The following is a 25,773-nucleotide window of genomic DNA, read 5'->3' as shown; positions in this document are numbered from 1 at the left end:
CTGACAGGAAACGGACCGACTGACTCGTGACTCGGCTCAAAGAGAAGTCGTCAGTTCAGAAACAGAAACCAAGCTTCATCAGACGCGATGGAAGAAGAAGGTGAGTTTGTTCTTTTACACGTGTGTGTGTGTGTGTGTGTGTGTGTGTGTGTGTGTGTGTGTGTGTGTGTGTGTGTGTGTGTGTACGTGTGCGTCCGCCCGCGCCAGGTATTGTGTGGAGGTGAAGTTGAAACAGGAGTGTTGACACTGACCCGGGATCAGCTGTGTGATCAGTCACGCTTCCGCATTTCAAAAGCTTCACTGTTTCAGCTTCACAACAAAGTGACACAGGTGTTCGAGATTACGTCACTCTAAGAAGACTTTCACACCTGATGTTTTGGATGGTGTAAACAGTGATGATGATGATGATGATGATGATGATGGCTAGGTTTGGTCTCAGCTTCCTCACATTGAGGCTGCAGGTTTGAACATGTCCCTGCAGGTGTGTTTCCTCCTCCTCACACTGACAGTCTGCTGTCTCACTGAGGGACTGCAGGCAGGTGCACAGGTGGACTCCAGGTGGCGCTCACGCAGCTGCCCTTCACCCTCTGAGTCGACCACAGCCCTCTGTGACACAAGCTTTTCTGTTTTTTGGTATTGTGCCATCGAATCTCAGTTAAAGGTGTGTTGTGTGTCCGACACCTGCGCGTAAGCCCCGCCCCTCCCCCCACAGGTGACCTTGTTGTCAGCTGCACACAGACCCAGTGTCCTGCAGAGCAGCATCACGTCTTCATGGACAGACAGGTCAAGACTGTTTGTCCTCAGCCTCAGGACTGTTTGTCTCCGTCACAGGCTTCACATGAAGTCAGCTGTAAAATCACCGTCTCCCTCCAACTCTCCGTCAGGTTCTGGTTCATCAGAGAGGGAGAGGAGGAGAACACAGTGAGAGGAGGAGAACACAGTGAGAGGGAGAGAACACAGTGAGAGGAGGAGAACACAGTGAGAGGAGGAAAACACAGTGAGAGGAGAACACAGTGACAGGAGGAGAACACAGTGAGAGGAGGAGAGCACAGTGAGAGGAGAACACAGTGAGAGGAGGAGAACACAGTGAGAGGAGGAGAACACAGTGAGAGGAGGAGAACACAGTGAGAGGGAGAGAACACGGTGAGAGGAGGAGAACACAGTGAGAGGGAGAGAACACGGTGAGAGGAGGAGAGCACAGTGAGAGGGAGAGGAGGAGAACACAGTGAGAGGGAGAGAACACAGTGAGAGGGAGAGAACACGGTGAGAGGAGGAGAACACAGTGAGAGGAGAACACAGTGAGAGGAGGAGAACACAGTGAGAGGAGGAAAACACAGTGAGAGGAGGAGAACACAGTGAGAGGAGGAGAGCACAGTGAGAGGAGAACACGGTGAGAGGAGGAAAACACAGTGAGAGGAGGAGAGCACAGTGAGAGGAGGAGAACACAGTGAGAGGAGGAGAACACAGTGAGAGGAGGAGAACACAGTGAGAGGAGAACACAGTGAGAGGAGGAGAACACAGTGAGAGGAGAACACAGTGAGAGGAGGAGAACACAGTGAGAGGAGAACACAGTGAGAGGAGGAAAACACAGTGAGAGGAGGAGAACACAGTGAGAGGAGGAGAGCACAGTGAGAGGAGGAGAACACAGTGAGAGGAGGAGAACACAGTGAGAGGAGGAGAACACAGTGAGAGGAGAACACAGTGACAGGAGGAGAACACAGTGAGAGGGAGAGAACACAGTGAGAGGAGGAGAACAGTGAGAGGGAGAGAACACAGTGAGAGGAGGAAAACACAGTGAGAGGAGGAGAACACAGTGAGAGGAGGAGAACACAGTGAGAGGGAGAGAACACAGTGAGAGGAGAACACAGTGAGAGGAGGAGAACACAGTGAGAGGGAGAGAACACAGTGAGAGGAGAACACAGTGAGAGGAGGAAAACACAGTGAGAGGAGGAAAACACAGTGAGAGGAGAACACAGTGACAGGAGGAGAACACGGTGAGAGGAGGAGAGCACAGTGAGAGGAGGAGAGCACAGTGAGAGGAGGAGAACACAGTGAGAGGAGGAGAACACAGTGAGAGGAGGAGAACACAGTGAGAGGAGGAGAACACAGTGAGAGGAGGAGAACACAGTGAGAGGAGGAGAACACAGTGAGAGGAGGAGATCACAGTGAGAGGAGGAGAGCACAGTGAGAGGAGGAGAACACAGTGAGAGGAGGAAAACACAGTGAGAGGAGGAGAGCACAGTGAGAGGAGGAGAACACAGTGAGAGGAGGAGAACACAGTGAGAGGAGGAGAACACAGTGAGAGGAGAACACAGTGAGAGGAGGAGAACACAGTGAGAGGAGAACACAGTGAGAGGAGGAGAACACAGTGAGAGGAGAACACAGTGAGAGGAGGAAAACACAGTGAGAGGAGGAGAACACAGTGAGAGGAGGAGAGCACAGTGAGAGGAGAACACGGTGAGAGGAGGAGAACACAGTGAGAGGAGGAGAGCACAGTGAGAGGAGGAGAACACAGTGAGAGGAGGAGAACACAGTGAGAGGAGGAGAACACAGTGAGAGGAGAACACAGTGAGAGGAGGAGAACACAGTGAGAGGAGGAAAACACAGTGAGAGGAGGAGAACACAGTGAGAGGAGGAAAACACAGTGAGAGGAGGAGAACACAGTGAGAGGAGGAGAACACAGTGAGAGGAGAAAAAAGAGAGTGGAGGAGAACACAGTGAGAGGGGGAGAACACAGTGAGAGGTGGAAAACACAGTGAGAGGAGGAGAACACAGTGAGAGGAGAACACAGTGAGAGGAGGAGAACACAGGGAGAGGAGGAAAACAAAGTGAGAGGAGAACACAGGGGGAGGAGGAGAACACAGAGAGAGGAGGAGGAGAGGAGAACACAGTGAGAGGAGGAGAACACAGTGAGAGGAGGAGAACACAGTGAGAGGGAGAGAACACAGTGAGAGGAGGAGAACACAGTGAGAGGGAGAGAACACGGTGAGAGGAGGAGAACACAGTGAGAGGAGGAAAACACAGTGAGAGGGAGAGAACACGGTGAGAGGAGGAGAACACAGTGAGAGGAGGAGAACACAGTGAGAGGGAGAGAACACAGTGAGAGGAGGAGAACACAGTGAGAGGAGGAGAACACAGTGAGAGGAGGAGAACACAGTGAGAGGAGGAGAACACAGTGAGAGGAGGAGAACACAGTGAGAGGGAGAGAACACGGTGAGAGGAGGAGAGCACAGTGAGAGGGAGAGGAGGAGAACACAGTGAGAGGAGGAGAACACAGTGAGAGGAGGAGAACACAGTGAGAGGAGGAGAACACAGTGAGAGGAGGAGAACACAGTGAGAGGAGGAGAACACAGTGAGAGGGGGAGAACACAGTGAGAGGGAGAGAACACAGTGAGAGGAGGAGAACACAGTGAGAGGAGGAGAACACGGTGAGAGGAGGAGAACACAGTGAGAGGGAGAGAACACAGTGAGAGGAGGAGAACACAGTGAGAGGAGGAGAACACAGTGAGAGGAGGAGAACACAGTGAGAAGGAGAGAACACAGTGAGAGGAGGAGAACACAGTGAGAGGAGAACACGGTGAGAGGAGGAGAACACAGTGAGAGGAGGAGAACACAGTGAGACGGAGAGAACACAGTGAGAGGAGGAGAACACAGGGAGAGGAGGAGAACAGTGAGAGGGCGAGAACACGGTGAGAGGAGGAGAGCACAGTGAGAGGAGAACACGGTGAGAGGAGGAGAACACAGTGAGAGGAGGACAACACATTGAGAGGTCGAGAACACGGTGAGAGGAGGAGAGAACATGGTGAGAAGGAGAGAACACTGTGAGAGGAGGAGAACACAGTGAGAGGAGGAGAACACGGTGAGAGGGAGAGAACACAGTGAGAGGGAGAGAACACAGTGAGAGGAGAACACAGTGAGAGGAGGAGAACACAGTGAGAGGAGGAGAACACGGTGAGAGGAGGAGAACACGGTGAGAGGAGGAGAACACGGTGAGAGGGAGAGAACACAGTGAGAGGAGGAGAACACAGTGAGAGGAGAACACAGTGAGAGGAGGAGAACACAGTGAGAGGAGGAGAACACGGTGAGAGGAGGAGAACACAGTGAGAGGAGGAGAACACAGTGAGAGGAGGAGAACACAGTGAGAGGAGAACACAGTGAGAGGAGGAGAACACAGTGAGAGGAGAACACAGTGAGAGGAGGAGAACACAGTGAGAGGAGGAGAACACAGTGAGAGGAGAACACAGTGAGAGGAGGAGAACACGGTGAGAGGAGGAGAACACAGTGAGAGGGAGAGAACACAGTGAGAGGAGAACACAGTGAGAGGAGAACACAGTGAGAGGAGGAGAACACGGTGAGAGGAGGAGAACACAGTGAGAGGGAGAGAACACAGTGAGAGGAGGAGAACGCGGGGAGCGGAGGAGAACACAGTGAGAGGAGAGAACACAGTGAGAGGAGGAGAACACGCAGAGCGGAGGAGAACACAGTGAGCCGAGGAGAACACAGTGAGAGGAGGAGAACACGGTGAGAGGAGGAGAACACAGTGAGAGGGAGAGAACACAGTGAGAGGAGGAGAACACAGTGAGAGGAGGAGAACACAGTGAGAGGAGAACACAGTGAGAAGGGGAGAACACAGTGAGAGGGAGAGAACACGGTGAGAGGAGGAGAACACAGTGAGAGGGAGAGAACACGGTGACAGGAGGAGAACACAGTGAGAGGAGGAGAACACAGTGAGAGGGAGAGAACACAGTGACAGGAGGAGAACACAGTGAGAGGAGGAGAACACAGTGAGAGGAGGAGAACACAGTGACAGGAGGAGAACACAGTGAGAGGAGGAGAACACAGTGAGAGGGAGAGAACACAGTGAGAGGAGGAGAACACAGTGAGAGGGAGAGAACACAGTGAGAGGAGGAGAACACAGTGAGAGGGAGAGAACACGGTGACAGGAGGAGAACACAGTGAGAGGATGAGAACACAGTGAGAGGTAGAGAACACAGTGACAGGACGAGAACACATTGAGAGGACGAGAACACAGTGAGGGAGAGAACACAGTGAGAGGAGGAGAACACAGTGAGAGGAGGAGAACACAGTGAGAGGGAGAGAACACGGTGACAGGAGGAGAACACAGTGAGAGGAGGAGAACACAGTGAGAGGGAGAGAACACGGTGAGAGGAGGAGAACACAGTGAGAGGAGGAGAACACAGTGAGAGGAGGAGAACACAGTGACAGGAGGAGAACACAGTGAGAGGAGGAGAACACAGTGAGAGGAGGAGAACACAGTGACAGGAGGAGAACACAGTGAGAGGAGGAGAACACAGTGAGAGGCGTAGAACACAGGGAGTGGAGGCGAACACAGTGAGAGGAGAGAACACAGTGAGAGGAGAACACAGTGAGAGGAGGAGAACACAGTGAGAGGAGAACACAGTGAGAGGAGGAGAACACGGTGAGAGGAGGAGAACACAGTGAGAGGAGAACACAGTGAGAGGGAGAGAACACAGTGAGAGGAGGAGAACACAGTGAGAGGAGGAGAACACAGTGAGAGGAGGAGAACACAGTGAGAGGGAGAGAACACAGTGAGAGGAGGAGAACACAGTGAGAGGAGGAGAACACGGTGAGAGGAGGAGAACACTGTGAGAGGGAGAGAACACAGTGAGAGGAGGAGAACACGGTGAGAGGAGGAGAACACAGTGAGAGGAGGAGAACACAGTGAGAGGGAGAGAACACAGTGAGAGGAGGAGAACACAGTGAGAGGAGGAGAACACGGTGAGAGGGAGAGAACACAGTGAGAGGAGGAGAACACAGTGAGAGGGAGAGAACACAGTGAGAGGAGGAGAACACAGTGAGAGGGAGAGAACACAGTGAGAGGAGGAGAACACAGTGAGAGGAGGAGAACACAGTGAGAGGAGGAGAACACAGTGAGAGGAGGAGAACACGGTGAGAGGAAGAGAACACAGTGAGAGGGAGAGAACACAGTGAGAGGAGGAGAACACAGTGAGAGGAGGAGAACACCGTGAGAGGAGGAGAACACAGTGAGAGGACGAGAACACAGTGAGAGGAGGAGAACACAGTGAGAGGAGGAGAACACAGTGAGAGGAAGAGAACACAGTGAGAGGAGGAGAACACAGTGAGAGGGAGAGAACACAGTGAGAGGGAGAGAACACAGTGAGAGGAGGAGAACACAGTGAGAGGGGGAGAACACAGTGAGAGGAGGAGAACACAGTGAGAGGAAGAGAACACAGTGAGAGGAGGAAAACACAGTGAGAGGAGGAAAACACAGTGAGAGGAGAACACAGTGACAGGAGGAGAACACAGTGAGAGGAGGAGAGCACAGTGAGAGGAGGAGAACACAGTGAGAGGAGGAGAACACAGTGAGAGGGAGAGAACACGGTGAGAGGAGGAGAACACAGTGAGAGGAGAACACAGTGAGAGGAGGAGAACACAGTGAGAGGAGGAAAACACAGTGAGAGGAGGAGAACACAGTGAGAGGAGGAGAACACAGTGAGAGGAGGAGAACACGGTGAGAGGAGGAAAACACAGTGAGAGGAGGAGAGCACAGTGAGAGGAGGAGAACACAGTGAGAGGAGGAGAACACAGTGAGAGGAGGAGAACACAGTGAGAGGAGAACACAGTGAGAGGAGGAGAACACAGTGAGAGGAGGAGAACACAGTGAGAGGAGGAAAACACAGTGAGAGGAGGAGAACACAGTGAGAGGAGGAGAGCACAGTGAGAGGAGAACACGGTGAGAGGAGGAGAACACAGTGAGAGGAGGAGAGCACAGTGAGAGGAGGAGAACACAGTGAGAGGAGGAGAACACAGTGAGAGGAGGAGAACACAGTGAGAGGAGAACACAGTGAGAGGAGGAGAACACAGTGAGAGGAGGAAAACACAGTGAGAGGAGGAGAACACAGTGAGAGGAGAACACAGTGAGAGGAGGAGAACACAGTGAGAGGAGGAGAACACAGTGAGAGGAGGAAAACACAGTGAGAGGAGAACACAGTGAGAGGAGGAGAACACAGTGAGAGGAGGAAAACACAGTGAGAGGAGGAGAACACAGTGAGAGGAGAACACAGTGAGAGGAGGAGAACACAGTGAGAGGAGGAAAACACAGTGAGAGGAGAACACAGTGAGAGGAGGAGAACACAGTGAGAGGAGGAAAACACAGTGAGAGGGAGAGAACACAGTGAGAGGAGGAGAACACAGTGAGAGGGAGAACACGGTGAGAGGAGGAGAACACAGTGAGAGGGAGAGAACACAGTGAGAGGGAGAGAACACGGTGAGAGGAGGAGAACACAGTGAGAGGAGGAGAACACAGTGAGAGGGAGAGAACACAGTGAGAGGAGGAGAACACAGTGAGAGGAGGAGAACACAGTGAGAGGAGGAAAACACAGTGAGAGGGAGAGAACACAGTGAGAGGAGGAGAACACAGTGAGAGGGAGAGAACACGGTGAGAGGAGGAGAACACAGTGAGAGGAGAACACAGTGAGAGGAGGAGAACACAGTGAGAGGGGGAGAACACAGTGAGAGGGAGAGAACACGGTGAGAGGAGGAGAACACAGTGAGAGGAGGAGAACACAGTGAGAGGGGGAGAACACAGTGAGAGGGAGAGAACACAGTGAGAGGAGGAGAACACAGTGAGAGGAGGAGAACACAGTGAGAGGAGGAGAACACAGTGAGAGGAGGAGAACACAGTGAGAGGGAGAGAACACAGTGAGAGGAGGAGAACACAGTGAGAGGAGGAGAACACAGTGAGAGGGAGAGAACACAGTGAGAGGAGGAAAACACAGTGAGAGGGAGAGAACACAGTGAGAGGAGGAGAACACAGTGAGAGGAGGAGAACACAGTGAGAGGGAGAGAACACAGTGAGAGGAGGAGAACACAGTGAGAGGAGAACACGGTGAGAGGGAGAGAACACAGTGAGAGGAGAACACGGTGAGAGGAGGAGAACACAGTGAGAGGGAGAGAACACAGTGAGAGGAGAACACGGTGAGAGGAGGAGAACACAGTGAGAGGGAGAGAACACAGTGAGAGGAGGAAAACACAGTGAGAGGAGGAGAACACAGTGAGAGGAGGAGAGCACAGTGAGAGGAGAACACGGTGAGAGGAGGAGAACACAGTGAGAGGAGGAGAGCACAGTGAGAGGAGGAGAACACAGTGAGAGGAGGAGAACACAGTGAGAGGAGAACACAGTGAGAGGAGGAAAACACAGTGAGAGGAGAACACAGTGAGAGGAGGAGAACACAGTGAGAGGAGGAAAACACAGTGAGAGGAGAACACAGTGAGAGGAGGAGAACACAGTGAGAGGAGGACAACACAGTGAGAGGAGGAGAACACAGTGAGAGGAGAACACATAGAGAGGAGGAGAACACAGTGAGAGGAGGAAAACACAGTGAGAGGAGAACACAGTGAGAGGAGGAGAACACAGTGAGAGGAGGAAAACACAGTGAGAGGGAGAGAACACAGTGAGAGGAGGAGAACACAGTGAGAGGGAGAGAACACGGTGAGAGGAGGAGAACACAGTGAGAGGAGGAGAACACAGTGAGAGGGAGAGAACACAGTGAGAGGAGGAGAACACAGTGAGAGGGAGAGAACACGGTGAGAGGAGGAGAACACGGTGAGAGGGAGAGAACACAGTGAGAGGAGGAGAACACGGTGAGAGGAGGAGAACACAGTGAGAGGGAGAGAACACGGTGAGAGGAGGAGAACACGGTGAGAGGGAGAGAACACAGTGAGAGGAGGAGAACACAGTGAGAGGGAGAGAACACAGAACACAGTGAGAGGGAGAGAACACAGAACACAGTGAGAGGGAGAGAACACAGAACACAGTGAGAGGAGGAGAACACAGTGAGAGGAGGAGAACACAGTGAGAGGGAGAGAACACAGTGAGAGGAGGAGAACACAGTGAGAGGGAGAGAACACAGTGAGAGGGAGAGAACACAGTGAGAGGAGGAGAACACGGTGAGAGGAGCAGAACACGGTGAGAGGGAGAGAACACAGTGAGAGGAGGAGAACACGGTGAGAGGAGGAGAACACGGTGAGAGGAGGAGAACACGGTGAGAGGAAGAGAACACAGTGAGAGGGAGAGAACACAGTGAGAGGAGGAGAACACAGTGAGAGGAGGAGAACACAGTGAGAGGGAGAGAACACAGTGAGAGGAGGAGAACACAGTGAGAGGAGGAGAACACGGTGAGAGGAGGAGAACACAGTGAGAGGAGGAGAACACGGTGAGAGGGAGAGAACACAGTGAGAGGAGGAGAACACAGTGAGAGGGAGAGAACACGGTGAGAGGAGGAGAACACAGTGAGAGGAGGAGAACACGGTGAGAGGGAGAGAACACGGTGAGAGGGGGAGAACACAGTGAGAGGTTGAGAACACAGTGAGAGGAGGAGAACACAGTGAGAGGAGGAGAACACAGTGAGAGGAGGAGAACACAGTGAGAGGAGGAGAACACAGTGAGAGGGAGAGAACACAGTGAGAGGGAGAGAACACAGTGAGAGGAGGAGAACACAGTGAGAGGGAGAGAACACAGTGAGAGGAGGAGAACACAGTGAGAGGAGGAGAACACAGTGAGAGGAGGAGAACACAGTGAGAGGGAGAGAACACAGTGAGAGGAGGAGAACACGGTGAGAGGGAGAGAACACAGTGAGAGGAGGAGAACACAGTGAGAGGAGAACACAGTGAGAGGAGGAGAACACAGTGAGAGGAGAACACAGTGAGAGGAGGAGAACACAGTGAGAGGAGGAAAACACAGTGAGAGGAGAACACAGTGAGAGGAGGAGAACACAGTGAGAGGGAGAGAACACGGTGAGAGGAGGAGAACACAGTGAGAGGAGGAAAACACAGTGAGAGGGAGAGAACACAGTGAGAGGAGGAGAACACAGTGAGAGGAGGAGAACACAGTGAGAGGGAGAGAACACAGTGAGAGGAGGAGAACACAGTGAGAGGGAGAGAACACGGTGAGAGGAGGAGAACACAGTGAGAGGAGAACACAGTGAGAGGAGGAGAACACAGTGAGAGGGAGAGAACACGGTGAGAGGAGGAGAACACAGTGAGAGGAGGAGAACACAGTGAGAGGGGGAGAACACAGTGAGAGGGGGAGAACACAGTGACAGTAGGAGAACACAGTGAGAGGGGGAGAACACAGTGAGAGGAGAACACAGTGAGGGAGAGAACACAGTGAGAGGAGAACACGGTGAGAGGAGGAGAACACAGTGAGAGGTGGAGAACACAGTGAGAGGAGGAGAACACAGTGAGAGGAGGAGAACACAGTGAGAGGAGGAGAACACAGTGAGAAGGAGAGAACACAGTGAGAGGAGGAGAACACAGTGAGAGGAGAACACGGTGAGAGGAGGAGAACACAGTGAGAGGAGGAGAACACAGTGAGAAGGAGAGAACACAGTGAGAGGAGGAGAACACAGTGAGAGGAGGAGAACACAGTGAGAGGAGGAGAACACGGTGAGAGGGAGAGAACACGGTGAGAGGGAGAGAACACAGTGAGAGGAGAACACGGTGAGAGGAGGAGAACACAGTGAGAGGGAGAGAACACAGTGAGAGGAGAACACGGTGAGAGGAGGAGAACATGGTGAGAGGGAGAGAACACAGTGAGAGGAGGAGAACACAGTGAGAGGAGGAGAACACGGTGAGAGGGAGAGAACACAGTGAGAGGAGGAGAACACAGTGAGAGGAGAACACAGTGAGAGGAGGAGAACACAGTGAGAGGAGGAGAACACGGTGAGAGGAGGAGAACACGGTGAGAGGAGGAGAACACGGTGAGAGGGAGAGAACACAGTGAGAGGAGGAGAACACAGTGAGAGGAGAACACAGTGAGAGGAGGAGAACACAGTGAGAGGAGGAGAACACGGTGAGAGGAGGAGAACACAGTGAGAGGAGGAGAACACAGTGAGAGGAGGAGAACACAGTGAGAGGAGAACACAGTGAGAGGAGGAGAACACAGTGAGAGGGAGAGAACACAGTGAGAGGAGGAGAACACAGTGAGAGGAGGAGAACACAGTGAGAGGAGAACACAGTGAGAGGAGGAGAACACGGTGAGAGGGAGAGAACACAGTGAGAGGAGGAGAACACGGTGAGAGGAGGAGAACACAGTGAGAGGGAGAGAACACAGTGAGAGGAGGAGAACACGGTGAGAGGAGGAGAACACAGTGAGAGGAGGAGAACACAGTGAGAGGAGGAGAACACGGTGAGAGGAGGAGAACACAGTGAGAGGGAGAGAACACAGTGAGAGGAGGAGAACACAGTGAGAGGAGGAGAACACAGTGAGAGGAGAACACAGTGAGAAGGGGAGAACACAGTGAGAGGGAGAGAACACGGTGACAGGAGGAGAACACAGTGAGAGGAGGAGAACACAGTGAGAGGGAGAGAACACGGTGACAGGAGGAGAACACAGTGAGAGGAGGAGAACACAGTGAGAGGGAGAGAACACGGTGACAGGAGGAGAACACAGTGAGAGGAGGAGAACACAGTGAGAGGGAGAGAACACAGTGAGAGGAGGAGAACACAGTGAGAGGGAGAGAACACAGTGAGAGGAGGAGAACACAGTGAGAGGGAGAGAACACGGTGACAGGAGGAGAACACAGTGAGAGGAGGAGAACACAGTGAGAGGGAGAGAACACGGTGACAGGAGGAGAACACAGTGAGAGGGAGAGAACACAGTGAGAGGGAGAGAACACAGTGAGAGGAGGAGAACACAGTGAGAGGAGGAGAACACAGTGAGAGGGAGAGAACACGGTGACAGGAGGAGAACACAGTGAGAGGAGGAGAACACAGTGAGAGGGAGAGAACACGGTGACAGGAGGAGAACACAGTGAGAGGAGGAGAACACAGTGAGAGGAGGAGAACACAGTGACAGGAGGAGAACACAGTGAGAGGAGGAGAACACAGTGAGAGGAGGAGAACACAGTGACAGGAGGAGAACACAGTGAGAGGAGGAGAACACAGTGAGAGGGAGAGAACACAGTGAGAGGAGGAGAACACAGTGAGAGGGAGAGAACACAGTGAGAAGGAGAGAACACAGTGAGAGGAGGAAAACACAGTGAGAGGAGAACACGGTGAGAGGAGGAGAACACAGTGAGAGGAGGAGAACACAGTGAGAGGAGGAGAACACAGTGAGAAGGAGAGAACACAGTGAGAGGAGGAGAACACAGTGAGAGGAGGAGAACACAGTGAGAGGAGGAGAACACGGTGAGAGGGAGAGAACACAGTGAGAGGAGGAGAACACAGTGAGAGGAGGAGAACACGGTGAGAGGAGGAGAACACGGTGAGAGGGAGAGAACACAGTGAGAGGAGGAGAACACGGTGAGAGGAGGAGAACACAGTGAGAGGAGGAGAACACAGTGAGAGGGAGAGAACACAGTGAGAGGAGGAGAACACAGTGAGAGGAGGAGAACACGGTGAGAGGGAGAGAACACAGTGAGAGGAGGAGAACACAGTGAGAGGGAGAGAACACAGTGAGAGGAGGAGAACACAGTGAGAGGGAGAGAACACAGTGAGAGGAGGAGAACACAGTGAGAGGAGGAGAACACGGTGAGAGGAGGAGAACACAGTGAGAGGAGGAGAACACGGTGAGAGGAGGAGAACACGGTGAGAGGAAGAGAACACGGTGAGAGGGAGAGAACACAGTGAGAGGAGGAGAACACAGTGAGAGGAGGAGAACACAGTGAGAGGGAGAGAACACAGTGAGAGGAGGAGAACACAGTGAGAGGGGGAGAACACAGTGAGAGGAGGAGAACACAGTGAGAGGAAGAGAACACAGTGAGAGGAGGAGAACACAGTGAGAGGGGGAGAACACAGTGAGAGGAGGAGAACACAGTGAGAGGAAGAGAACACAGTGAGAGGAGGAGAACACAGTGAGAGGAGGAGAACACGGTGAGAGGAGGAGAACACAGTGAGAGGGAGAGAACACAGAACACAGTGAGAGGGAGAGAACACAGTGAGAGGAGGAGAACACAGTGAGAGGGAGAGAACACAGTGAGAGGAGGAGAACACAGTGAGAGGAGGAGAACACAGTGAGAGGAGGAGAACACGGTGAGAGGAGGAGAACACAGTGAGAGGGAGAGAACACGGTGAGAGGAGGAGAACACAGTGAGAGGGAGAGAACACAGTGAGAGGAGGAGAACACAGTGAGAGGAGGAGAACACGGTGAGAGGAGGAGAACACAGTGAGAGGGAGAGAACACAGTGAGAGGAGGAGAACACAGTGAGAGGAGGAGAACACAGTGAGAGGGAGAGAACACAGTGAGAGGAGGAGAACACAGTGAGAGGAGGAGAACACGGTGAGAGGAGGAGAACACGGTGAGAGGGAGAGAACACGGTGAGAGGAGGAGAACACGGTGAGAGGAGGAGAACACGGTGAGAGGAAGAGAACACAGTGAGAGGGAGAGAACACAGTGAGAGGAGGAGAACACAGTGAGAGGGAGAGAACACAGTGAGAGGAGGAGAACACAGTGAGAGGAGGAGAACACAGTGAGAGGAGGAGAACACAGTGAGAGGGAGAGAACACAGTGAGAGGGAGAGAACACAGTGAGAGGAGGAGAACACAGTGAGAGGGAGAGAACACGGTGAGAGGAGGAGAACACAGTGAGAGGAGGAGAACACAGTGAGAGGGAGAGAACACGGTGAGAGGAGGAGAACACAGTGAGAGGAGGAGAACACAGTGAGAGGAGGAGAACACAGTGAGAGGGAGAGAACACGGTGAGAGGAGGAGAACACAGTGAGAGGAGGAGAACACAGTGAGAGGAGGAGAACACAGTGAGAGGAGGAGAACACAGTGAGAGGGAGAGAACACGGTGAGAGGAGGAGAACACGGTGAGAGGAGGAGAACACAGTGAGAGGAGGAGAACACAGTGAGAGGAGGAGAACACAGTGAGAGGGAGAGAACACAGTGAGAGGAGGAGAACACAGTGAGAGGGAGAGAACACGGTGAGAGGAGGAGAACACAGTGAGAGGAGGAGAACACAGTGAGAGGGAGAGAACACAGTGAGAGGGAGAGAACACAGTGAGAGGGAGAGAACACAGTGAGAGGAGGAGAACACAGTGAGAGGGAAAGAACACAGTGAGAGGAGGAGAACACAGTGAGAGGAGGAGAACACGGTGAGAGGGAGAGAACACAGTGAGAGGAGGAGAACACGGTGAGAGGGAGAGAACACAGTGAGAGGAGGAGAACACAGTGAGAGGAGGAGAACACAGTGAGAGGGAGAGAACACAGTGAGAGGAGGAGAACACAGTGAGAGGGAGAGAACACAGTGAGAGGAGGAGAACACAGTGAGAGGGAGAGAACACGGTGAGAGGAGGAGAACACAGTGAGAGGAGGAGAACACGGTGAGAGGAGGAGAACACGGTGAGAGGAGGAGAACACAGTTGGTTGACACAAGTGGTTGATGTGTTCTATTGTCTCAGATAAATATCAAAGGTCAGTTTGGTGGAGAAAAGAGTGGATCTCAACAGTGACATCCTTGAGGGGCTCCAGGACCATGCAGACCTCCTGTAGAATGTTCCAGTCTTCCTGAGAGAGCGGCTGACTGGTGCATTGAGGATGGCCAGGGTGGAGACCATTGCCTCCTTGGATTGCACAACACTCTTCACCATCTCATAAGTCAAGTTCCATCTTGTGGGACGTTCTTGTTTGGGTCGACTCTCGTCCATCCCCATCTGGATCTGTGTAGTTTTTCAGCAGCCACTGTACTGTTATGGAAGTATGCCTCCGCCTCTTTCGCCTTGTCTGTCTCAGGGCATCTTTAACTATGAGATTGATGGCATGAGCCAGGCATGGAAGGTGGGTCCACTTTAGGATTTTAACAGCTTTGACAATGTTAGGAGCGTTGTCTGTTATGCAGGCCACAACTTTACTCTCCAGTTTCCATTCTTGTGCTACACGACGCAGCGTTTGGGCCAAATTTTCAGCCGTGTGCTTCTCATTCATTTCAACACAGTCCAAGAGGCACTCTCTCTCCCATCAAGGGTTTTACACTGTTTGGAAGCTGTTCTTGTACATGGGGGCACGTACACGGGCACAGAGCTTGGCTGTTTCCAATGAACCCTTCATCTTCTACCATTTTGAATGGCTGAAAGTTTTTTTCAATCATTTTGACCAGTGTATCATCAATCTGCGCCACTTCTAGAGGGGTTAATGTATCTCTACGTGCTTTACTGTGGTAGTCATGTATCAGTGTCTGTCTGTTTGGCAGCAGTGGGGGTTCACGACTGGATGCACCACCTGTAACGTTAGCCGTGCTCCTGGTGTTTGGCCCCAGTGACTAGCCAAAGGAGACATTCCCTTGTTCTGGGTTGAGAGTGAGGATCGGCTGCCTGGGTTTGATTAACAGGGGCCTGACTTGTACCTGGTCCTGTCGCATCTTCATCTTGGCATCTAGTATCTCTAACGTTATCTTCATTGGTAACGTTACCTCTTGACTGGGAAACTTGTTCGTGTGTGTGCCGTGTTTTTAAATGGCGATGCAGGTTATTTGTCGAGCCTGCTCGATATGAAATCTTTGCCTTGCAAACCATGCACTCAGCTCTGTCATTACCAATGTAATTGAAGTGCATCCAAATGCTGCTACGCTTTCTTGGCTGGCTCATTTTCAACAAAGTGGATGCTGTTGATAGCCTATTAGCCCATTTAATGTTTGTCTTTTAACTGTCATGCTGCACTAGTGATGTGACGTTAGCGAACGAGCCGAGTCTTTGAACCGGCTCTTTGAAGACATTGAGACAAACCCTGATGTTTTTTTTTTTCTTCAACATATAACCTCCTGCTTTTGGAAGAGAACAGATCAACTTTGTCTCCGGCTTCCTCCCACAGTCCAAAGACATGCAGGTTAATTGGTGACTCTAAATTGTCCGTAGGTGTGAATGGTTGTCTGTCTCTATGTGTCAGTCCTGTCATAGTCTGGTGACCTGTCCAGGATCAGATATTTAATTGTCCATATGTGAAATGTCTCCTCTCTCTATCTTTTGAAATGAACAGGAGCAAAGGGGGAAAAGGGCAGAAGAAGAAGACTAAGTATGGACGAACCTCCAACAGGTTTGAAACATTTCATCAGTTCACTGAACTTCTCCAACAAGTTGCTCTGGATTATGTTTGTTTCAGTATTTTATTTGTCTGGAGAGATTTACTGTCATCACAGAGATGATTCATGTTTCCACTCTGAGAGCAAAAGCAGTTTGTTTGATGGTTAGAAGAGTCGCTGTTTCCTGTTCTGTTACCTCACATGCTCTCTGTAGCACTTTACATTTCAGCTCAGTAATAACACGGTGATCGTGGAGTAAGGGTTTGGTGATAAAGATATATTTCCTAATATCATGTCATTACTAATGTAATGCGTGTAGTTAACATCTCTCCTTCAGTCTTTATGTCCTGTAGCTTTTATCAAAAACCTGATATCTGTTATATGTTCAGTTTTGTTTTCATGATTCAAACAGAAGAGTTTCATGTTCATCAAACTGTGAATCAATAATATTTTCTGTTTGAAACATGAACATTAACTGCAGGAACCTGAAATAAGTCATCAAAGACACAGATCATTAAAGTCATAACCTTTATTTATGTAGTTTCACTGAGAGCACAAGACACATCACGAGATCTGCTTCTGATAAATCAGTATCACTTATCAATACCTTCCCTCCAGACTCAGTGCTTCTTTCTGTGCTCCAGTGTCAGACATGCGACTGGTTGTTGTTGGGAAGACTGGGTCAGGGAAGAGTTCCAGTGGAAACACCATACTGGGAGGACTCACCTTTACAGCAGCTGTCAGCCGACTGTCAGGTAACACACACACACACACTGTATTCCTGACAATATTAAACCTCCTTCTGCCAGACCAGTGGTTCAGGGTCCATTCTGACAGGACCACAAGTGACTAGCAAAAGTGTCAAGTTTGTAAAAAAACACACGTTATTTTGACATGCAGTGAATTTCTGGCACAGACCTCTTATTTTGAAGGGCCGTCTCCAGCTTTAGAGTTAGTGACTAACGGACAGTTACATGACAGAGACAACGAACATGCTCAACGACATGGACTAATGCAGGTATGACACTGAGGACATTAAACTGATGACTAAGGAGAAATCTGGACCAGTTGGGAACCACTGTGCTAGACAGTTGATTTTCCAATGACATCTCCTCACTGATCACAGGAAGTCAGATACCGATAAGATAATAATACTGATCTGATCAATAATCAACATAATGTCTTCTCTGTCCTCAGTCACCAGAGAGTGCTGTAAGCAGACAGGTGAAGTGTTCGGCAGACAGGTGACTGTCATCGACACTCCAGGACTCTTTGACACTTCTGAGGCTGAACACACCGTGAAGAGAGAGATCTCCAAATGCATCAACATGTCGGCCCCGGGGCCCCACGCCATCCTGCTGGTCATCAAGCTGGGGCCCTTCACAGCAGAGGAAAGAGACGCCGTCAAGAAGGTGGAGGAGATCTTTGGGGAGGACGCCTGGAAGTACACCATCATCCTCTTCACACACGGAGACAGAGTCACGTCAGACTTCAGACTGCTGGTGGAGAAGGCGGGACCTGAGCTGCAGGAGGTCCTGAGGAAGGCAGGAAACAGGTATCACATCTTCAACAACATCAAAGTCAACGATCGTGGACAGGTCCTGGATCTGCTGGAGAAGGTGGAGGAGATGGTTGGTGCCAACGGAGGAGAGTTTTACTCCAACTACACCTACCAGGAGGTGGTGACGATGCTGCGTCAGAGAGAGGCCGAGCTCAGAGAGTTCTACGAGAAGAAAGTGGAGGAAGAAATCAAACGTGTGGAGTCAAAGTACCAGAAGAAGCTGAGTGAAGCTCAACAGGAGCGTCAGAAGGTGGAGGAGAGGCTGCAGGCTGAGCTGCAGGAGGTGAAGCGCTACTATCGGGTTTTAGAGAGCGGAGTCCGTCAGGTCGTGGAGCAGACGGTGCCGACTGACTCCATGGAAAACATTCTCAAGTTTCACGAGGCTCTGAAACTGAACTAAACTCTGTTTGATTGTCCTCATCCAGTCAGACTTTAAGTGTTTCAGCTTTGTTTAAAATTCAAAACATAATTTTTTTGAGAATTAATGCAACAAATTTACTATCATTTGATTCTGTGATTTTCAAATGAGGAATTGTCTTCTCATCCCCATGATACTGTCGAGAGTCCCATGCCATCTTCCTCTGGTAGTGCCATGGTACCATCTGAAGTCCCCCAATGTCTTCCTCTAGTAGTGCCATGGTACCATCTGAAGTACTCCAATGTCTTCCTCTGGTAGTGCCATGGTACCATCTGAAGTCCCCCAATGTCTTCCTCTGGTAGTGCCATGGTATCAGGGAAGCAAGACTTTCCAGCATTTATTCCCAGACCGCTTCCCTGTCTCTGAGTCTCCTGCTTCATCTGCTCCCTAATTAACCACTCACCCTTATGTCTCAATCAAGAGTTCTGCTTCAGTGTTCTGGTTTCTGCTCACCTGTTCCCTGTGGCTGAGCGGAGGGACTGTTAGTCAGCTCTTTGTTGTGAGATTACCTGTTCTGCTGCCTGTCATTTCCTGTGCTGTGGATTACCTCGCCATGTGGCTGTACGTTCTGCCTTCGTGTGTGCGCCGCAGGATTAACTCATCATCACCGCTGGTTCCTCGACTCCTTGCCAGCTCTGACCAACCTGCAGCAGGCTCCTCACAGGTGTGTTGGCGTCATGTGTTCATATGGTATCGGACCCTCTGCTCGTCTGATGTCACCTCCTGTCTGCTCCCTCACAGTACCGCTGTGCAATTTCAACTGTTTGCTGTTTGTGTGCGTTCAGCGGACACCAGGGACTCACCTGGGGGGTATTCCATCAAGCTCGCTTAGCTCAAAGTCTGGCTCAAATGGCCAAGTCCCGCTTATTTTAGTGAGAGTTCAGTTCCACCAATGTGGCTAAGATTAGCTCCAACTTGGTAACCATGGAAACATGGTTCTGGCTAAGTCGGACACTTGGAGCTAAGCTCTGACTTTCTGTTCCATCAATCTGAGCCTCAATTCTGTTCCATGAAAGTGGTTAACACGAATGCCAGCCTTGTAACCATGGTGACTTATGCTGCCGGCCAAACCTGGTCTGGAGCAGGATTAAGGTGAAGATGAACTCCACTAATGTCCAAAAGACATGTCTGTTTTGCATTTACATACACAATGCACTGATAAAATAATTTGTGAAACCAAAACGTGCTTTCCATCCACTTTGGAAACTAAGCAAAAAGTGCATTTGGTAAGTATTATGATTTTGTAACAAATAAAAATCAATCTGTTTTCGTTTATCTTGATTTCATCCTTATAGATAAAGATGAATTAAATAAAATAAAATAAATTACAATGAATAAATTTAAAGGTATGATTAAAACACATAGAGGAAGCCTACATCAGTCACCTAAAATGTCCTCCAAATGACTGCACCAGGTGGAGACTATTAAGCAGAGCAGTCAAGACAGGCAGAGGGACACACATTCAGCAGAGACAAAGACTAAGAGAACATGGCATGTCCATTCATTGAGGATGAGGAGCCAATTGATGAAGGGGCACAAATAATTCAAAGGGCCTTCTTCAGGCGACCACCAGCCCCGAGGGTCTTCCAGGAGAGGACTAACCCGCTGGAACAAAGTGATTCTTTCCTGTGGGAGAGGTATCGATTCAGCCGGCAAAGCATAGTGTATTTATGCACTTTGCTGGAGGCACACATAAGGAAGGTCACTCGCCGCAGCCAATCACTGACCCCTGTGCAATCTGTATGTATTGCACTGCGGTTCTTTGCCAGCGGTACATTTCTGTATAGTGTTGGAGATGCTGAGGGACTAAGTAAGGCAACTGTTTGCAGAGAGGTAGGCCTACTAAAATAAATAAATAAATAAAAACTTAGATCAGTTGGATTATTTCTTACATCACCAAACATCATACATAGGTTGCAAGATGATCACATTACATGGATATGAATTAATACATTAACAAAAAAAAACCTTTATTACAGGTAAGAGCAGTCTGTCTTGCCCTTAAAGAGTTCCTCAATATCTTCATCACCTTCCCAAGCCATCATGGGATACAAAGGATCAAAGAGGGATTTTATGCAATTGCAGGTATGTGACATTTAAATGCATGCAATGTGAAGTTAAATGTTCCACAGGTTGACATATTGCACTTTTATCCTTTTACATAGGCTTTCCCAATGTCCTTGGCTGCATTGACTGCACGCATATCCAGATCCAGGCCCCACCTGGACCTGTGGAAAGGGACTTTGTGGATCGAAGGAATAACCACAGCCTGAATGTGCAGGTACATAGCCCATGGAGCTACTGTACATGTCCCACTGCTAGTGTCCAGTGTCACTGATGTCACCCTGCATGCTGACAGATGATCTGTGATTCTGAGTTGCTCATCACAAACATCGAGGCCAAATGGCCTGGCGGTGTCCATGATGCTAGGATACTAAGGAAAGCCATCTGGCACAAAGGCTTGCACAAGGTAAGACAACCTTCATCATGTCTCAACACTAGTATGGATGAGGGTCTGCAAAGATGAATGAATGAATCATGTAATTCATAGCCACTGTTTTCTCACCTTGCAGGGGGGTTTGAGGGGGTCCTTCTCGGGGACAGGGGTTATCCCTGCCTCCCATACCTTTTAACCCCATATCCTGAGCCAAGGGCTGCAGCTGAGGCAGCCTTTAATAATGCCCTCAGCGCCAAGAGGGCATGAATTGAGATGGTTTTTGGCCTGCTCAAGTCCAGGTTAGAGACTGCTTTGATCAACCTTTAATGCAGAATTTTATTTTAACATGTCTTCTTGTTCCAATCTCTGCAGGTTCCAGTGCTTAAAATATCTAAGGCGGGCTCCTGACCGGCTCTGCGACATAGTGGTTGCGGCAGAGTACTCCACAACATAGCCACCATCCGGAGGAGAGGCTTCCACAGCTTCTACCCAAGACAGATGGGAAGAGCCTGCCCTGTACAGGAACCCAGAGATGGGAGGATCCTGAGGAATCTGTACAGGGACACCTATTTCTCTTGAACCCAACCCCCCTATTTTGTTAAATTCCTTGTCATGTCCATTTATTGAGCCTAGCCACTTTATTCCCCCACCCCACATTGTATGGCCCATTTTCACAAACAGTGCGTCACAAAGGGCTTCACATAGCAACATGACATCCTCTACCCTTAGACCCTCACTGAAACAAGACGGAATAACAAGACCAAATGGCTTTTGAATATTTATTGTCCTGAGTCACCAAGCTGGGGAGACAGAATGCTACAGAATTAAATACTGTAAAAACAATGACCTTATTCTCATATGGATTCATACTTACATCCTTTTCCATCTTGTTGATTTCAAGTTTTAAATTTTTTTATCTGCAGTTGTTTATGCTGGATCTGCAGCTTCAGGTACCTTTTGTAGAGCACCTTCACATCCTATGATCAGAAAATGTGTCAGAGTGCAGCCAAAATGCAGCTACTGGTGATTTTGAAAACGGGAAAAAGAAAAGAATGGTAACTCACTTCACTCCTTCCGGTTGAGGATGGGGTAGTCTGCTGCAGCAGGATTTGATTTATTAATTTTGACAATGCAAACAACATGAATAATATTTAACATTCAGACTTACGCATTCAGCCTGTCGGCAATTGTCTTCCATGCTGCCTCTCTGGCTTTGTTTATTGGAGCGGTGTTACCTTTTTTCATTATTATCTCCCGGTAATCATCATATAGTTCCATCAGGAGAGTTTGTTCAGCAGCAGTGAAACTCTCTGCCCGTGGTTTGGCGGCATTCTGAGCCATTTTGCAACACTTTCAGCACTCGACTTGTTGGGTCTTTTTATATTCCGCGGGGAGGCGCTCAGTGTGAGGCTTAACAGGTGAGGCTGGAATTAGCGTCAAGTGGAGCCAGCTGATCTCGTTTGATGGAACGGGTTGGGGTTTGGTTTGGAGTTGCCGTTCATTCAAGCTTCAAGATTACACCATAGTCCCGATTTTCTTAGCGACTTTGATGGAATACCCCCCTGCTCTCTGCTCCGGTGTGCTACACCAATAGTATTGGACTGAACCCTGAGTCTCAGAAGGCCCTGAACCATGAAACTGATTTCACTGTTGCTTCACCTGCCTGCTCATTCTGTGATGGACAAGCTATATATTAAAGTCAGTGCTGCCATTGGGTTCAAACCATACCTGTGACAGTTGATAGGATATATTCTGTTCAAGAGTGTCACACAGAGCTGAAGCTGATCAGCTGTTTCTTCTCCTCACACACTGAAATAAGATGAGATTAATATTAAATGTTTCATTGGGTTTTGCCGCATTTCTGTTAAAGTCCAAACATCCCTCCAAAACAGATTAAATTCCTTTTCAATATTGTTCACAATAAAATTACAAACATCACTCCAGAGGCTTTTGACAGTGGGGCCGTGCCAAAATAAAGGAGTAACAGTTTCAGTATTTACAGAACAGAAAGTGCATTTCTCATCTATGTCTCTTTTAAATCTTTTAACAATATGATCATTAGATGGATAAAATCTATCAGTTATTTTAAATGAAATTCCTCTAACTTTGCTGGTCAACAGGTATCGGTTGGAAGGAGCCAGACCTTTGTCCACCATGTATTTATTCCAGTGTGAGACCGCATACAGAACTGTAATGACAGGAATCTAATCAATTTATTGTTTTTACCATGAGCACAGGACAGACAGATTGTACCAGCTGGAGTGTCTGTCAAGGATAACAGGGATAGTTGTTGGGTTTACATTCGTGGTTGAGATCTAAATAACATGCAAACACCAGAAGGGATTGTTCCAAAGACTTTTGCAAAGTCTCCAGGTGACACAGGAACATTGTATTCTGCTAGAAACTCATTCTAAGAGTAGAGAAGACGTCCCTGTTAAATAACTGAGCTGCATACACAATGTTATTATTAAACCAGTGTTCAATAAAAACAGTATGTTCCATAGATAATATTTATGGGCTGAAAAGTTCTGTTTGAAAGTGAGAGACCATGAAAGGAAGGCCTGGCAGTGAAAGAAAGACATTTTGTCAGTATTGAAGTTACAGGCTAAGAAAAAGTTGAACCCACGCAGTTTTGATAGAATATGGAAGGGTGTGACGTTTAGTTTATTAATTTTTTCGGATGTTGGACAAAGAAAATAGAATACATTCAAATAGAATACATTTATTTGAAAATATAAATGAAGAGAGAAAAGGAAAAAAAATGCAAAAGGAAATACAAATCCTATCATTACACCCTTTTTAGAAAACTCAACAGTTTTTTGGGGGTTTTTTTTATAATTTTTGAGTCCATATGTCTGAAAGAAAAGGGGATAGGGAGAAGCACTAAGCTTGTCATGCCCTACCCCTAGTTTATACCCCTGACCAGTTAATATTCAAAGTTAAATAAGCAGCATACTGACTTTAGATTTAAATCTAGAGTTAAGGTTTTTAGAAAAATGTTTCAGCCAGTTAATATTAAACGTGTTATTTATTTAAGGTGCAGAAATCTAGATTAATTTAGTCCACCATTTTCATCGTCATTCATTAGAACAGATTTCTTCGGATGATGAGTTTTGTTTTTCCACAAGAAACTGAAAAGCAGCTTGTCTTAGTAATAAGTGTGATGTCCACATACAGACATAGAGATGCAGATGTTCTGCCTTAGTGAGTAGAACTCCACCTCTAAGAGACAGATCCTGTAATCACCACTGATTTAGCTTCTTTTTTTTTTTTTTTGTTCTTTGGATATTAGGATTGAAATCTAATGAAGTTCTTTTTTGTTATGCCTAAGTAAACAACTTCATTTCTGACTGAGATACTACAAATAGATGATTTAGAACAATCCTTTCACGTTTATTAAGATTCAAACTGAAGCCAGAGGCCTTGGAAAACTCATTTATAGTATTTATTGCAATGGAAACTTGATGTGTGGTGTCATCAGCCAGCTGAGTAATAATAAGCTCTCTGCCTAAAATATTGATGCCATTTACCTCACTTGATCTGATGTGATCAGCCAAAAGCTGAGCCACCAGTAGGAAGAGGTGAAGCAGGGCAACCTTGTCTAATGCCTCTAGACACGTTAAATCTGGGAGACATACCACCCGTTAGTTTAACTGAGCTATTACTTTTGTTGTACAGACTTTTGATAGCTGAGAAAAAAGTAACTGCCAAAACCGAATTTCTTAGGGGACTTTAAAATGAACGGATGCTCAACAGTGTCAAATGCTGTGTAGAAATCTACAAACAGCATGAGCCCACCATCTCTGGATAATCCAAAATGTCTAAGACTAGCCTAACATTATTTGCTATATGCCTCTTATTTATTAAACCTGACTGTGTTTCTTCTGTGATAGAGTCCAGTACTGACCTTAATCCTGTAGCCAATAAGAGAGCTATTATTTTATAATTGTTATTCAGTAGGCAAATCAGACACCAATTGTCTAAAAGTAATTTGTCGTTGTTTAATTTGGGAATTGAAACAGTAATTCCTTGTGTCAGAAATTCATTATTAACCCATTCTACAAAGACTTTATGTAAGAAAGGAGTCAGATCAGTAACAAAGAGTTTATAAAATTCAGATGTCAGTCCATCAGACCCTGGAGATCTGTCGTTTTTGAGTTGGTTTATAGCTTGCTGTACTTCTTGAGGAGATATGGGCCTGTCACAGGACTCTCTATCTGCTTCACTTATTATTTTAACTGAAAGGGAATTTAAGAAATGATCTGCTGCAATTTGGCTAAATTTAGAGCTATACAGATCTTTATAAACATTGAGCAAAAGTCTGCTATTTTATGCTGATCTTCAGTAATAGCTCCATTAATATTTAATTTACTAATATTGTTGCTGGTGGAGCGATGTTTCCCTTGATTAAAGAAATGATGAGTTTTGTTCCCCCTCTTCTAACCACACCAGAGAGACCTTATGAAAGCACCCTTTGCTTTTTGCCGAAATAATTCGTCAAGTTTAATTTGTGAGTAAGCTAGTTCTTCTTCTTCTTCCTCTGTTAGGGAATCAGGGTCTTTGCTGGATAAGTTAGTTATACTTGAGACAATCTTTAACTCCTCCACTTTCCTGGCTTTTACTGTTTGAGCACCACTCTTTCTTAAAAATGTTCCTGTCTCATATTTGAGAAGTTCCCAGTTAAGCCCAAAAGAGTTTTCATTGTTTGCTTTACACCAGAAGAATGACATCATATCCATAATCTTTTTTTATTTTCTTCATTTTGTAGTGTAGAGCAATTAAGTTTCCAATAGCTCGAATGAGTAGCAAGTGTAGGACCAGAAGAAGTGTCAGCTTGTTTGCTTACTTCTCTTCACATGTGGTGACATCATCAAACACTGTAGGCTATATTTGTTAATATAGTTTTCATATGTGAGAAATGAGGATGATTAGAGCTCCTGGATCATTTCTTGGTTTGAATCCAGGTCTGGATTATGACAGATTATGGAGGAGCTCTGACATGAATGAATGAACAAACAGTGAGCGGTGCGGTGTGAAGACACTTCCTGTAGAGTTGGACTGTTTCCTGTCAGGAAATATTAACAGTCTCCAGTATTATAAGAGTTATGTTGTGTCAATGGGACCAATCACAGCATGAGTGATAGACACAGTTATTCATGCCGACTGATTTTTCCAGTCATTTTATTTCTATGATTAAAACTGAGATACACATTACATGCTATAAACATCTTAGTAAAGTGCTCATACAGTCTGACAGCTGTCTGTGTGAAGACTCACAGTGTGACGACCGCTCACACAAAGACATAGACAGAGGTTTTATTCTGAACAGGGACTGACTC

At 48.3% G+C, this 25,773-nt stretch overlaps 1 protein-coding gene across 2 annotated transcripts; it reads left to right on the top strand.

Moving 5' to 3' along the window:
• The first annotated feature begins 3 nt into the window (after positions 1-3).
• On the top strand, positions 4-20,281 carry LOC125898206 (GTPase IMAP family member 7-like). Of its 2 annotated transcripts, XR_007450593.1 has the most exons (6): positions 4-100; positions 15,976-16,032; positions 16,663-16,773; positions 17,216-18,661; positions 19,977-20,082; positions 20,163-20,281. XR_007450593.1 is itself a non-coding variant. In XM_049591938.1 (4 exons), exons 1-4 carry the CDS (start codon positions 88-90, stop codon positions 17,977-17,979), a joined length of 945 nt encoding a protein of 314 aa, XP_049447895.1. In that variant the 5' UTR covers positions 4-87; the 3' UTR covers positions 17,980-19,218. The 2 variants fall into 2 exon arrangements, 1 of the variants encoding a protein (XP_049447895.1); XM_049591938.1 differs by lacking the exons at positions 19,977-20,082; positions 20,163-20,281 and having other exon boundaries at positions 17,216-19,218.
• The last annotated feature ends 5,492 nt before the right edge of the window (positions 20,282-25,773 follow it).

This window comes from Epinephelus fuscoguttatus, linkage group LG12 (assembly GCF_011397635.1).
Source record: "Epinephelus fuscoguttatus linkage group LG12, E.fuscoguttatus.final_Chr_v1".
Lineage (NCBI taxonomy): Eukaryota > Metazoa > Chordata > Actinopteri > Perciformes > Serranidae > Epinephelus > Epinephelus fuscoguttatus.
This window is presented reverse-complemented; position numbering and strand designations above follow the sequence as displayed.

Coding starts and splice junctions, on each gene's coding strand:
- LOC125898206 (XM_049591938.1), top strand. Junction 16,033..16,662: donor TATGGACGAACCTCCAACAG/GTTTGAAACATT, acceptor TCTGTGCTCCAG/TGTCAGACATGCGACTGGTT. Junction 16,774..17,215: donor AGCTGTCAGCCGACTGTCAG/GTAACACACACA, acceptor CTCTGTCCTCAG/TCACCAGAGAGTGCTGTAAG.